General features: G+C 55.8%; 1 protein-coding gene across 1 annotated transcript; it reads left to right on the top strand.

The window, feature by feature from the left end:
* The first annotated feature begins 553 nt into the window (after positions 1 to 553).
* PRX (periaxin) lies at positions 554 to 14,311 on the top strand. The gene is made up of 7 exons (XM_007491920.3): positions 554 to 615; positions 5,192 to 5,250; positions 5,373 to 5,468; positions 6,074 to 6,202; positions 6,464 to 6,620; positions 8,782 to 8,978; positions 9,592 to 14,311. The coding sequence occupies exons 4-7, from the start codon at positions 6,176 to 6,178 to the stop codon at positions 14,083 to 14,085; spliced, it is 4,875 nt and encodes a 1,624-aa protein (XP_007491982.1). The 5' UTR covers positions 554 to 615; positions 5,192 to 5,250; positions 5,373 to 5,468; positions 6,074 to 6,175; the 3' UTR covers positions 14,086 to 14,311.
* The last annotated feature ends 61 nt before the right edge of the window (positions 14,312 to 14,372 follow it).

Here is a 14,372-nt window from a genome sequence, read left to right as displayed (position 1 = left end):
TGGTTGGTATGATCATTGATAAAGTGATATTGGACTCAGAAATCAGGGAGAATAAAGAAGCCAGAATCTTAATGTTGACTTGTCCAAGGTCTTACAGCTAGTAAGTGTGTGAGGAAGGATTTGCACTTGGTGCTCTTAATCCAGGTCCCCCAAGAGCCTGGATCTTCTTTTTTTTATTTTAACCCTCATCTTCCATCTTGGAATCAATAATCAATATTGTGTATTGGATCCACAGCAGAAGCGCAGTAAGGGCTAGGCCATGGGGGTCGAGTGACTTGCCCAGGATCACAGAGTGAAGAAGTGTCTGAGGCCATATTTGAACCCAGGACCTCCCGTCTTTAGGCCTGACTCTCCATCCACTGAACCACCCAGCTGCCCTCGAGCCTGGATTTTCTGAAGCCAAGCTTGACTCCTTTTATGTCAGCCTTGGCTTGCAGAAAGCTAAAGATGGGAGGAGGGGGCAGGGGCCTCCGTGCCCAGCCCCTCTGGTGACATCTGCCAATGAGCTGCGCCCTCCTGCATCCCCACCCTCTGCCCTCCCAGCCCAGTTCCTTTTCCCCTGGCCTGGGCAGTGCAGCCGGGGCATCCAGAGCCAACCATTGGGCCAGCCGGACGGTAAGGGAGCCCATCTCAGGCCGCTGGCCTCTTGGGGAAGGGCCGCAGGGGTGGATGGGACAGGAGACCTGCAGGGGTCCTGGGAGTGGAGGACAGAAGGGCAGCCACTTAGGAGCCGAGGAGTCGGGGACTGGAGGCCAGGACGCCCAGGCTCTGGAGAGAGACCTGGGAACAGAATGCCTGTGTCCTGGGGGAGAAACTGAGGGCCGGAGGCCAGGAAGGGACGGACTGGCCCCAGATGGAAGGAAGGATTGGCTGGAGAGCCATGCCCCGTACAGGGAGCCTTGGTTCCGCCAAGCCGATGGGCTCCCTCTGAGCCCCATTTTAGAGCGTCCAGTGGGGCGGCCCGTGGCCCATCCCTGCTTCCTGTGACCCGTGGAGGAAAGGGCGCCTCCTCCCAGGCACCACTCGGCGGATCCAGGGGCTGGAGAGACTTTGACAGAGGAGGGAGACCCACAGAGATGTGAAGACTCGAAGCTCTTAAGGGGCAGAGTCAGAATTTGAATGGAGGTCTTCTAAGCAGGCATCCAGCATTCTTTCCACTGCCCGGGGCTCAGAAGCATCTTTTCCAACTTGGTCAGGGAGGATCGGAGCAGAGACTCTCAGAATATGGAGTTTTTAAGGGATCTTAGAGGAAGATGAGACTGAAGTCACAGAGCAAAATACCCAGCAGTCTCCCTTCCAACCCAGACCCTCGGACTCTTGCCACGGAACCACGTTGCCTGTCTAATAGTAAGGGGAGGATTTAAATCTGGTCTTAGATGCTTCCTAGCTGTGTGACCTTGGACAAGTCATTTAATTCCATATGACGAACCCTTGTCCTGTCTTAGAATGGTTACCAAAGCAGAAAGTAAGGGTTAAAACAAGTACAAATAAGGTAGGGGGAGATGGGGAAGAGCACGTATGGAGTTCTGCGCAGTTTATCATCATCTCCCACAGGGTCAGAGAGTCTTGGGAATTGTGAATTTTAGATTCCACCTTTCCACCCTTCGTGGATGAGCCAGACTGTAAGGATAATTTTAGGGTTCTAGACTTTACCACCTCTTTCCTGGGGTATCCCCTATTTCTTGGTCTTGAAATGGGAACATCTAAGAGGTACACTTTCTGGATGGAGGGCTTAGCCCCAGCTCTGAGGTGTTAGAGGCAGAAAGTCAGAACCCTGGGCTGGGTTTGGGCAAGGCAGCATGATCCCATCGAAAGAGGACCTGCTTTCAAATCCTGGTTCTGCAATGACTTGTATGACCTTGGACAAGTCACGTAACTTTCTGAGCCAGAGTTTCCTACTCTGTAAATTGAGGGTATTTGGACTAGGTGGTCTCTAAGGTCCCTTCCAGCTCTAGAGTTTTGGGCCTGGATCCCTTAGCATCCTCCCTTGGGGTGGGATTGGATCAGAGGGACTCTGGAATCTCTTCCAGCCTTGGGGTGTGACCCTGTCAAGTCCTCCTGGTCCTCAGCTCTGTCATCTGTAAGAGGGGAGGGATGGATTCCAGGACCATAGAAGCTCCTCCCAGTTCTGATCTTCTGGGGCCCTTTCAAGCAATCAATATCAAATGAATAAAAGGGAAGGAATGCTCTAGCTTGCTCTAGAGCTTCAGACATGTCCAGGGGCTCTAGATTAGGACTCAGAGAACCAGAGTTCAATTTCTGGGCGGTGTGGGGACCATGGAAAGAGCATTAGGGGCAGTTGGGGGGCTCGTTGGCTAGAGAACCAGGCTCAGAGTCAAGAGGACCTGGGTTCAAATCTTCCTAGCTGTGTGCCCTGGGCAAGTCGCTTAACCCCTTTTTTGCCCTTCTGTCTTAGAGTTGTTACTGTCAGAAAGTAAGAGCTGGTTCTAGAGTCAGGGAGCCAGGTTCAGATCCACACCTACCACTTATTGTAGGATCTGTGAATGCAGGAGTGGATTGGAGTAGAGATTCTGTACTTAGGGGGTGTCCCGGAACCCTTGGGCTCCTGCACAGAGTCTCGTCTTTAAATGGAGAGGATAAAGTACAAAGAAGCCAGTTCTATGGCATTGCAATTATCCATTGAAATCAAACAAGCTCTTGCCCCCAGTCAAGAATCTCACCTTTAATCCTACGATCCTCCCCTTCTCTGGACCTCATTTCCCCCGTCCAGTAGAAGTAGAGGGCTGAGCTGGAACGGAGCGAAGTCAAAGGCAGGGCAAGCTGGGCATTGGGGTCAAGGTGAGTTTCTTGCCCCCCCAATTTTCTCCTTGTAGGAGCCAGATGTGGAGGCACATGGAGGCTGTGGCCAGGCTAAATGGGAGGGGAAGGCTGGAAGAAAAGGGGGGATGTCCTGTCCCACCCATCGAGGCTAAGGAAAGAGATCATCCTCTGCTCCCCACCCTGCCCCACCCTGGGTCCAGCTGTCCTTCCTGTCCCTTCCAGGGAGCCCTGGTCTGCCTTGGGACCCTGCCAGGCTTCCCTGGACCCACACGTGCCCAAGGATCTTGAGGAAAGAGTCTAGCCCTGACTCTAAGGTCGGGAAAGAGTCAGGGAGGATTTGGGGAGAGGAAACGGGGGGGAGAAAAGTAGGTATGATCAGACCTGAAAAGAGAGAGGGATTTGGAGACAGGCAGACAGACAGACAGACAGACAAATCCCAACAGGGCCAGATGAGGAAGGATAACTATTCAGGCTTGGGAGGAAGGCAGCTCTCAACCAGGGGGCTCATATCTTAGAGGAGAGATGCCAAATGAATCTAGCTTGCCTTCACTTACTAGCTCTGTGACCCAAGGCTGCCCAACGAACTTCTCTGTGCCTCAGTTTCATCATCTGTGAAACAGGGGTAATCACAGCTTCCCTGGGCTGTGAGCATCATAGAGAGGGGAGGGAGCTCGTTGGGTTTTATGGTCTCTGGTCTGGAGCTGGAAAGGGCTTCAGATGCCACCCGGTCCAGCTCCAATGTTGTTTTACAGATGAGAAAACTGAGGCCCAGGGATGTGAAGTGACTTACCTAAATTTACCCAGGTGGGAAGAGACAAAGGCAGGATTGGAACCCAAGTCTGTCTACTCCAGAGTCAATGCTCTTTCCATTGCACCAGGCAGAAATTTTATAAACAGGGGAAACTGAGGCCAAGGATGGAGCAAACTTATTACTAGATAGGAGCAGAGCCAAGACTTGAAACTACATCTCTTGTGGCCTCGGGAAACTGATTTCTTTGCTGATCCTTGAGTTTGGAGGGGAGGGGAGTGGAGAGACAAATGGGCTTGAGTCTCCCTGCTGGCACAGAGGCCCATGGCGGGGGAGAAGGGCCCTGGGTCACTGCAGTGCTCCCAGGGATCCATCTGCCTGCTGGGGGTGGGCTCTGAAGGGGCTTTGTGTAATTGGGAGGAGGGGGGAGCGGGGCAGGGGGCGGGAATGTGACCAGCAGGGAGGGATGGGGGGGGTGCTCTATTGTTTCTGAAAATGTGCCTTGTGAGAGCTGACCTTTCAGCCAGAGTGGGGGCGAAGTCAGGATGCCAACCCCACTGGAGGATGGGGCTGCCAGGAAGAAGAAGGGGTGGAGCCCAGGTGGGGGACCAGGGAGTGGCTGAAGAGGCCAAATAACGAGCACCAGCAGGTTGAGGTTGGCATCTCAATAGGGAGGGTCCTGATATGGGGGGCAAGTTGCTCAGCTTCCCAGAATCCCAGAAGCCCAGGGACTGGAGGGATAGACTCATAAGATCACAAGCTGGAAGGACCCTTGGATCTCAAAAAGCCCAACCACTTTGTTTTACAAGTGAGGAAACTGAGGCCTGGAGAGGTTGAGTGACTAATGATCATCCCATCTAGAGATGGAAGGGATGAACCCCAGAGACCTCATTTCACAGAATGGGAAACTGAGACCTAGAGAGGTTGAAGGCCTTCCCCAAAGTCCCGTAGGCAGTAAGCATCAGAGGTAGGATAGAATCTATCCATCTCTTGAGCCGGAAACCACCTCCATAATCTCACAAATAAGAAATCATCCATTTTCTACTTGAATATCTCCAGGGATGGGGTCCTCACTACCTCATAAAGAAACCCATCTCATTTTGGGTCCCTGACTCTGTTAGGAAATTGATTCCTTGCTCAAATTTATTCCTCCCCCACCCCCCCTTGATGTTCCTGCCCGTGTGACCTCGGACAAGGTACTTAATCTTCCCAGCCTTAGTTTTCCCTTTTGTAAAATGAAGAGGTTGTACTATGTGGATCCTGAGGGCTGCCTCTGCAAGTTTTACAGAAGAAAGGAGAGAGGCAGGCTGTATCGGAAGCTCCTTGAGCCTCAGTTTCCCCATCTACAAAAAGAAAAGGTTGGACTGCCTGGCCTCCAGGGAGGTCCTTTCTTCCTCCTACCTGTCCTCCGAGGCCACACAGAGCCAGTCTTCTATGACTTTTTGGTGGGCTTCTCCAAGGCCCCGGCATCTGCCTCTGTCTCCTTCCCACGCTAAGGCCTTCCCCAAGGGGCTCAAGTTCTACGTCATTGAAGGAGCAATCAGTTAGCAAGAGGGGAGTCTGAGGCCATGAGCTGCCGAGTGACTCCCTGTATCTGATTCGTCCTCTCTGCCAGGGAGGGTGAGAGTGTGGGCTCCTCATCCCTCCCCTCTCTCTCTCCAGGATCCCCCAGGCAGTCTCAGACCAGGAGCTTTTCCAGGGTGGGAGGCGTTGGTGCCCAGGTGAGTAGCAGAGGACCTGGAAGCTCCCTCTCTTGGGGCTGGGTGTCCTCTGGCATTGGGGTGCTTGATTGCTGCAGCCTCCTCCTCCTGAGTTCATTCCCCTGGCTTCTTCTTCCTCACAGGCAGGTGCTCAAGGAGAGAAGAGGGAAGCAGCCCAGGACCCCCAGCCCCCTTGGGCTCAGCGTCCCCCAGGAGCCGAGCACTGTGCCGAGAGGGCGGTGAGGTTCTTCCCATGGGGAACTGGCTCTTCCACCCTAGACTCCCACTCATCAGGCAAAGAGAGGCAGGGGAGAGGAAGGCTGCCCTGGCTTAGAATCTCAGCTCATCAGGAGCAAGTCGTTGCCTTCCCCTGGACCTCAGTTTCCTGATCTGTAAAGCGGGCAACTATGTAGTACAGTGCATAAAACTCTAGGCCTGGAAGCAGGAAGCTCTGAGTTTAGATCTGGCCACAGACACTTACTCACTAGCTGTGTGACCCCGGGCAACTCATTTAACCCTGGTTGCCTCAGTTTCCTCATCTGTCAAAAGAGCCAAAGAAGGAATTGGCAAACCACTCCAGGATCTTTGCTTCATTTCCTTCAGCCCTCAGTGCTGCAGGATCTTGGGCAAATCCCTGGAATTCTCTGGCCCTCCCACGCCCTGCCCTGTAAAATGAGGGACTTGTCCCAGATGATGCTGAAGGTCCCTTCCTGCTCTGAGAAGCCCCAGTGAAATGGGAGTGGTTCCCCAGGCCTTGGCCCTGTTTCTATTCTCAGGTCCCCTTCTTTCCTTGGAGACCCATCCCCCTCTTCTCACCTACTCATCTTCCTCCTCCCCCCTGCAGGCCCAGAAGCTCCTGCTCCATGCAGAGCTGAAGCAAGTTTTACAGAAGAAAGGAGAGAGGCAGGCTGTATCGGAGGCTCTGGCCTCGACCTCGGCAGGCACTATGGAGGCCAGAAGTCGGAGCGCTGAGGTATGGCTTTGGGCTTTAGTGTTGAGGTAGGGGAGGGGTGTCGCAGGTCTAGGGGCTCAAGCCTGGCTCCGGGAGGCCAAGACGGTCAGGGACCCTGGACTAGCCAGCCCTCTCGGACAGTGGGGCAGAACCTCGGCCTGGAAGTCTGGGGGCTGATGTGTTCGTCTAGATGTGTGATAGTTCCCTAGGTGAGATGAGAAGATGGCACAGCCTCCCTGCCCATCCATCCCACCCCCTACCTATGTCCTCCTCTGCCTCCAGGAGCTCAGAAGGTCTGAGCTGGTGGAGATCATTGTGGAGACTGAGGCTGAGACGGGGGTCAGTGGCATCAATGTGGCAGGTGGGGGCAAGGAAGGGATCTTCATCAAGGAGTTGCTCAAGGACTCACCAGCAGCCAAGACTCTCAGCTTGCAGGAAGGTAAGTGGAACCTGGCGGGCACAGGGGATGGTCAACAGCAGACCTGGAGGGTCAAAGTTCCAGTTTGAAGAACCCTTCAAGGTTAGCCTTGGAGTAGTGGGAATTGTAGCTCAACTATGGAGGTTGGCTTTTACCTCCACTGTGGGCCAGCTATTTAAACCTCTCTTGCCTCAATTTCCCCATCTGTAAAAGGACTAAATGGATCTGATTCCGAGACAATATTCAATGCTGTGCAGACCAAGATAGGTTCGTGTAAAACTTAAGAGCTTAAATCAGAATCTCAAGGCAGTTGGGGAACATTTGGTTGGAGGGTGACTCTTCCAAGGCAATCAGTGGGGGATGAGGAAGAAGGGGAAGGGGGAAAGCAGGTCATGGGATCATTTAGAGCTTTAATGGACCTTAGATGACAACTCTCCAAGACGGGGAAACTAAAGCAAGAGAGATACTGTGACTTGTCTAGTGTTACACAGCTAGTGTCAGAGGCAGGATTTATTTGGTCTACTCTGTACCACCACTGGTTTCCCTAGCTTCCTTCAAGTCTGGGCTAAAATCCCACCTTTTACAGGAAGACTTTCCAAATCCCTCTTCATTAAAAAAAAAAAAAAAAACCCTCTCTTTCTGCCTTAGAATCAATACTGTGTATTGCTTCTAAGGCAGAAGAGTGGTAAGGACTAAGCCATGCGGGTTAAGTGACTTGCTCAGGGTCACACAATTAGGAAGCATCTGAGGCTAGATTGAAACCCAGAACCTCCCATCTCTGGGTCTGGCTTTATCCACTGAACCACCTAGCTACCTCCCTTGTTGGTTGGTTATTTCCATTTCATCCTGTCTTTAGCTTATTTGTTCATGGTTACTTGCATGTTGCTAGGTAGCTCAATGGATAGAGTGCCAGGCCTGGAGTTAGAAAGACTCCTCTTCTTGAGTTCAAAACTAGCCTCAGACACTTCCTAGCTGTGTGATTCTGGTCAAGTCACTTAACCCTGTTTGCCTGAGTCTTCTCATCTGTCAAATGAACTGGAGAAGGAAATGGCCAACCACTCCCTGATCTCTGCTAAGAAAACCCCAATGGGGTCATTGAGAGTCTGAATACAACTGAAAAACAACTGAACAGAACTCTCCATTAGGCTACAAACTCCTTGAGGGCAGGTGAGAACTATCAAGTGCCTTAATGTTTGTGAATGGATTGATGGACTGGGGAGGGTGGGAGAGACATGGACCCCACCCTAGAGGAGAAGCTGGAGGCCTGGGGGCAAAAAACCTCTTGTGGCCTTAGTCCTGGAGTTTAGAATTTAGTGGAGGGAAAGAAATATCTAGAAAGAATCCGAAGACAAGGTTACAAAATGGACCCAAAGAGGCGTTTGGGTAAAGTGCTAGGAGAAATTTGAGGGAGTATTGGGGAGGGGGAGAGGCAGAGAGGTGAAGTAACTTGCTCTGAGTAGCCCCACTTTGCAGATGAGGAAACTGAGGCAGAGAGGTGAAGTGACTTGCCTGCCCCTCTGGGTGTGTCTGTAGATGTCTGAGGCTGCTCTTTCTGGCTCTGCTCATTGATGGAGTGAAGGCTTCATAGAAGAAGCAGCCCTTGATCTGGGTCTCCAAAGCCAAGCAGAATGGAGGCTCTGGGTCCCAAGTTGTATTGAATAGAAGGATGTCACCAGTCAGAGAAAGCTGTGTGTGTTTGGTGGGGTGGGGAGGCCCCCACTGCAGCCCGAAAGGAGTCACATAATTGGAGGATATCTATGGAGATGGCTGGGGATGGAGAGTTCCTGCCCCCTCACTGGGCTGGAATCTAAGGTGAAGGCACAGGATCAGGGTAGGGTAGTGGCTGAACAACCGATGACCAGAATTGTGCTTCAGAGTTCCCAGTCTAGGGTTTGAATTCTGCCTCTTCCTGTCCAGTGGTGAGACTGTGGAGGAAGAGACATGATGGGGATGTGGGGATGGTGCCTAGCTTGGAGTCCAGAAGCCCTAGGTTCAGGAGTTCAGAAGAGTCACTAAGTCTGTGCCTCAGTTTCCTCATCTGTCAAATGAGCCGGAGAAGGAAGTGACAAACCATTCTAGTTTCTCTATCAGAAAACCCTAAATGGTTCACAGAGGGCCGGCAGGGCCAGACTGGACACCTTGGGGGGCTTCTTCCAGCCCTGACATCCCATGCCTTCCACAGGGGACCAGCTGCTCAGCGCCCGGGTCTTTTTTGACAATTTCAAGTACGAAGATGCCCTGCGTTTGCTAGAGTGTGCCGAGCCCTATAAGGTCTCCTTCTGCCTCAAGAGGACCGTGCCCACCGGGGACCTGGCCCTACGCCCCGGCACCAGAGCAGGCTACGAGATCAAGGGCCCCCGGGCCAAGGTGGCCAAGCTGGTAGGCGTGCTGCTCCCGGCCCCTGCCTTGGGGGGCCCTGGTGCCCCAAACTCGGCCCCAGGCACCCTGCGGGGAGCTTCCCACACTGGTCCTGCCGCCCTGGGCTCTGCCCCTTGAGGTCGTCCAGCCGTCTGGCTGTCCGGGGACTAATACAGCTACTAACCTTCCCCAGCCTAGCCCCAGCCCAAGGCCCCCTGCACCCTTCTCCCATACCACCCAGCGCCCAATGGCAGGTCCAGGCGCAGCTCTGACTCCTGGTCTCCCTGTCTGCCCTCAGCCTACCTCCCTACACCTCCACTGGCTGCCCATTCGGGCCTAGCTGCCAGGGGAGCCTCAGGGCCCCTCAGAACGCCTCTGACAGCCAGAGCCTAAGAGCCGTCGCTATTTACTGCCCAAGAAAGGAGTGCATCTTGGGCCGGGCCATGCGTTGGGACCAGCGCCCGCAGGGGAGACGGCTGAGGCTCTGTGGAGCGAGGGAGGCCATGATGGTGGCAAGGCCAGTGGGGTTGGTGCGTGAGGACAGGCCAGCCCTCGTCAGCCTCCCCTCTCTCCTGTCTCCCTGTCGGCACCCCCTCTTGTTCCACCGCCTCCCGCCTCTCTCCTCTCTCCCCAGAACATCCAGAGCCTGTCCCCAGTGAAGAAGAAGAAGGTCCTAGCTGTGCCTGGGGCCCCGGGGATCCCCTCAGATCTGGCCCCTGTTGATGTTGAGTTCTCCTTCCCCAAGTTTTCAAGGCTGCGACGGGCCAAGGCCGACGTGGCTCCGGGGCCCCCGCTGCCCGCCCCTACCCGTCGACGCTTGCGTCTCCCCCGCCTGCGGGTCAGGGAAGTGGCTGGTCCCGTCCCAACTGCTGAGCCGGGGGTCCGGGTATCTCACCTGGCCGCCATTCCCTTCCTTGGGAGCAGGAAGGCCAAGGTGGAGGGTACCCTGGCTGGAGAGGAAGCGCCCTTCGGGGCCCATTTTGTGACCCCCCAGCTAGAGCTGGTTGTGCCTCAGAGGGCTGGTGCTGAGGTGGTGGCTGAAGCTGCAGAGCCTTCGGGCACTGGATTTGGCCTCCATCTGCCCACATTTGGCCTGACAGCCCCAGGAGCCCCTGGGCCCGAGGTGGCCCCAGGGGGGATCCAGGTGCCCCAGGTGGAGCTGCCTAGCCTCACCCAGTTGCCTTGCCTGGAGGCCAGAGAAGGTGGGGCCATCCCAGCACCGACCCTCGATGTATCTGTGCCATCCATGGAGGTGGACCTCGCCCTGCCCAGAGCAGAGGCTGAAGTCCGGGGAGAAGGGCCTGAGGTCGCTTTAAAGGTGCCCTGGCTCACCTTTCCCCGCTTTGGCGCTCGGGGGAAGGAAGGGGCAGGGCCTGACGGTGAGGGGAAAGTCGGCAAAAGAATAAGGGCCAGTCCCGAGGCCAGGGCCAAGGGACCCAAGCTGCGGATGCCCACTTTTGGGCTCTCTCTGCTGGAGTCGAGGCCAGCTGCACCCGAACCCACTGTAGAGGGCAAGCTGAAACTGCCCACCCTCAAGATGCCTTCTTTTGGCATTGGGGTATCTGGGGCTGAAGTTAAGCTGCCCAAGGGCCCAGAGGGGAAGCTGCCAAAAGGTCCTGAGGTCAAGTTGCCAAAGGGGGCAGATGTACAGCTCCCCAAAGTACCAGAGATGAAGCTACCCAAGGGACCGGAGGTGTCCATCCCAGAGGTGCACCTCCCAGAGGTCCAGCTCCCAAAGGTGCCTGAGATGAAGCTGCCTGAGATGAAGCTGCCCAAGGTCCCAGACATGTCTATCCCAGAGGTGCACCTCCCAGAGGTCCAGCTCCCAAAGGTGCCCGAGATGAAGCTGCCTGAGATGAAGCTGCCCAAGGTCCCAGACATGTCTATCCCAGAGGTGCACCTCCCAGAGGTCCAGCTCCCAAAGGTGCCCGAGATGAAGCTGCCTGAGATGAAGCTGCCCAAGGTCTCAGACATGTCTATCCCGGAGGTGCACCTCCCAGAGGTCCAGCTCCCAAAGGTGCCCGAGATGAAGCTGCCTGAGATGAAGCTGCCCAAGGTCCCAGACATGTCTATCCCGGAGGTGCACCTCCCAGAGGTCCAGCTCCCAAAGGTGCCTGAGATGAAGCTGCCCAAGGTCCCAGATATGTCTATCCCGGAGGTGCACCTCCTAGAGGTCCAGCTCCCAAAGGTACCCGAGATGAAGCTGCCTGAGATGAAGCTGCCCAAGGTCCCAGACATGTCTATCCCGGAGGTGCACCTCCCAGAGGTCCAGCTCCCAAAGGTGCCTGAGATGAAGCTGCCCAAGGGGCCAGACATGTCCATCCCGGAGGTGCACCTCCCAGAGGTCCAGCTCCCAAAGGTGCCCGAGATGAAGCTGCCTGAGATGAAGCTGCCCAAGGTCCCAGACATGTCTATCCCGGAGGTGCACCTTCCAGAAGTGCAGCTCCCCAAAGTGCCGGAGATGCAAATGCCCAAGATGCCAGAAATGCACCTTCCTAAGATGCCTGAGATGAAGTTGCCCAGAGGTTCAGAGGTGCAGGCACCCAAGGCTCCAGATGTGCGACTTCCTAGAGAACGTGGGGCAGAGCGGACTGAGGGCCTGGACTTTGGCTTTAGATTGCCCAAGATGTCCATACCCAAGTTGGGACGGGTGGGATCTCCTCCCCGAGCCAAGGTTGGGGTGGTGAGCCTTGAAGTCTCAGGGCGTGGGGAGCCATTGGCCAGCCTCGAGCCAGGGGCCAAGGGGCCTGAGGCCCGGCTCAGCTTCCCCTCTGTTACACTGCCCTCCGTGGAACTGGAGCTGCCCAGTGCTGGGCTCCAAGGTCTCCCTACGGGTGAGGAGCTGGGCAAGGCGGGTCCACCAAAGGGAGCTGCCCCCACATCTAAGCTTCCTGCAGAGCCTTCTGGGATCTCCCTTGGTACAGTGGAGGTAGGGGAGGCTGGGTTCAAGATGCCCAGCCTGGTGCTGCCTGCTGTTGAGATAGTTGCCCCAAAGCTTCCTGAAGGAGAGGCAGAGGGGAAGCTGGAAGTGTCTGAGCCCAAACTCAAGTCTCCCAAGTTCTCCCTGCCTAAGTTTGGGCTTTCAGGCCCCAAAATGGGCAAGGGGGAAGGGGACAGTGAAGGGGGTGTACGTGGGGCCAAGCTGAAAACATCCAAGTTTGGCATCACCTTCCCCAAGGTCAGAACAGGTGTTGAGACGGAAACCAAAGAATCTGGGGAGGGCCTTCAGCTGCCTGCCTTCGGGGTTTCTGTCCCCCAACTTAGCCTGGATGTCCAGTTGCCCACAGGCAAGTTGGAGGTGCCTGGTGAACTGCCCGATGTCAAGCTCAAGAGCCCCAAGTTTGCTTTGCCCAGGTTTGGGGCCAAGGGCAAAGATATGGAGGCCGGAGAGACGGCGGTGGGGGAAGGAGAAGCAGAAAGCAAAGGTCGGGGATGGGAGGCTAAGGTGAAGATGCCCAAGTTTAAGATACCCTCATTCGGGCTGGCACGGGGAAGAGAAGTGGAAGACGGAGACCAGAGTAGTCTTGAGGAAAAACTCCACATGGGGCACGCTGTCTTAAAAATACCCCAAGTGGAGCTGCCCACATTGGTGGCACAGGGAGAGGGAAGAGGGGAGGTGGAGATGGAGATGGCAAGGACAGAGGTCAAGCTGCCTGTTGTTCAGATCTCAGTGCCAGGGCTAGCAAGTGGGGCAGAGCAGGTGGGCATGGAAGTCTCTGAGGATGCCAGGGGCTACAAGGGTGAGCTGACGGTGCCCACAATGGGGATCACAGTGCCCCAGGTAGAACTAACTGGTTTTAGTGGGGTTGGGGAAGGGACGAGGTCCGAAGAGCGAGCCTTCCAGGGGCAGAGGGAAGGGATGACTGTGGCAACTGAGGGTGGTGCGGGCTTCCGGGTACAGCTGCCTCAGGTGGACTTGTCTCTCCCGAGAGCCCAAATAGAGGGAGGGGAGATGCTTGTGGGAGAGGGGGTGTTCAAGATGCCCGATGTGGCTGTGCCCCAGCTGGAGTTAGATGTGGGACTCAGTCACAAGACAGAGGGCATCAAGGATGCTCTGGTAAGGGGTGAGACTCGGGCAGTGGCTGAAGGCACAGGAGAGGGGAAGTTCCGGTTGAAGATGCCCACTCTCAAGGGCAGTGGGGAGGGGAAGAGTCAGCCTCTATGCCCACCTGGAGCAGCCCTTGACCATACCTTCCACCTCTCCCTTCCAGACGTGGGCTTCACGGTAGAGCCAGGTGCTGGGAAGGCAGGCACACCCCCAGAAGGGGGCAAGCAACGCTCCTGGATGCCCGAGGTGGAACTCTCCCCACCCCCCATGGGCAGCCATGCCGAGTACCAGGTGGCTGGGGATGGGCTGGAAGGCGAGGCTGGGCGCAGACCCAAGATCAAACTGCCTCGATTTGGACTCTTGCTAGGGAAAGAAGAGGGAGATGATGTGGAGAAAGCCAAAGGAAAGAAGGTGGCAAAGGGGGCAGGCAAGGAGGAGACTAGGGAAGGAGATGCAAAAGTCTCCCCTGGGTTGGGCAAATCTACCCTCTTGTCTTGGGGTGGTTCTGGGGAGGGGGCTGGGGAGGCTGGTGGCCGGGTCAGGAGTCCTAAGCTAAGACTGCCTAAAGTGGGCTTTGCCAAGGGTGAAGCACCCAGCACCAATGGGACCAGCTCCCCAGGTGAGGAGACGGGAGCGGCAGCTGCCCTACACAATGGTGCGTCCACAGGCCGCCTTGGACGAGTGTGCCTGCCCCAAGTGGAACTTGCTTCCCCCTACAGAGGCCCAGAGCAGGACCCTGAGTTGAGTCGGGGCCTGGTTGGGGTGGATATCGGGCCCTTTGCTGCCTTGCGGACCGCTCGTTTCCGCTCACCCTTCTCTGGTCGCTCTAAAGAGGAAGGGGAGTCTGGTGGGACTGAGGGGTCCCAGAGGTCCCCTGGAGATAAGTCCCCCAAATTCCATTTCCCGAAGGTGTCACTGAGCCCCAAGGCACAGGGGGCAGCCAAGGGAGCGCTGAGCGAGGAGGAGGGAACATTCAGGGTCCGGCTGCCCAAAGTAGGCTTCTCGGAGACAGAAACTGACGGGGAGCCAACCCCTCTAGGCACTGCCAAGATGGAGGGGGGCCAAACGGCAGCCGTCTAGGTTCTTCTGGGGAGGTAGCAGCGTCTTCCCTTTTCTCTCCCTACAACTCTGCGTGTGTGTTAGATACTAGCACTAACCCAATGAGGCCTGAGAGGCGGGGGCAACCCACGAACCACCAGGCACCAGCTTCTGCTGTCCCCTGCTCGGGCTGCATGCTCCTCAAAGGAAACATCTGTGTAATGGCCAAGAGCCAACCGGTATGAATAAAATAACCCCAAGTCCGGCACTCTGTCCTGGTCATCTGTATCCCGAAGGCCTGGCTTCAGGGGCCCCCTTTACTGCGCTCA

This window comes from Monodelphis domestica, chromosome 4 (assembly GCF_027887165.1).
Source record: "Monodelphis domestica isolate mMonDom1 chromosome 4, mMonDom1.pri, whole genome shotgun sequence".
NCBI lineage: Eukaryota > Metazoa > Chordata > Mammalia > Didelphimorphia > Didelphidae > Monodelphis > Monodelphis domestica.
This window is presented reverse-complemented; position numbering and strand designations above follow the sequence as displayed.

Coding starts and splice junctions, on each gene's coding strand:
- PRX (XM_007491920.3), top strand. CDS start 6,176: ATGGAGGCCAGAAGTCGGAGCGCTGAG. Junction 6,203..6,463: donor CCAGAAGTCGGAGCGCTGAG/GTATGGCTTTGG, acceptor CTCTGCCTCCAG/GAGCTCAGAAGGTCTGAGCT. Junction 8,979..9,591: donor GGGCCAAGGTGGCCAAGCTG/GTAGGCGTGCTG, acceptor CTCTCTCCCCAG/AACATCCAGAGCCTGTCCCC.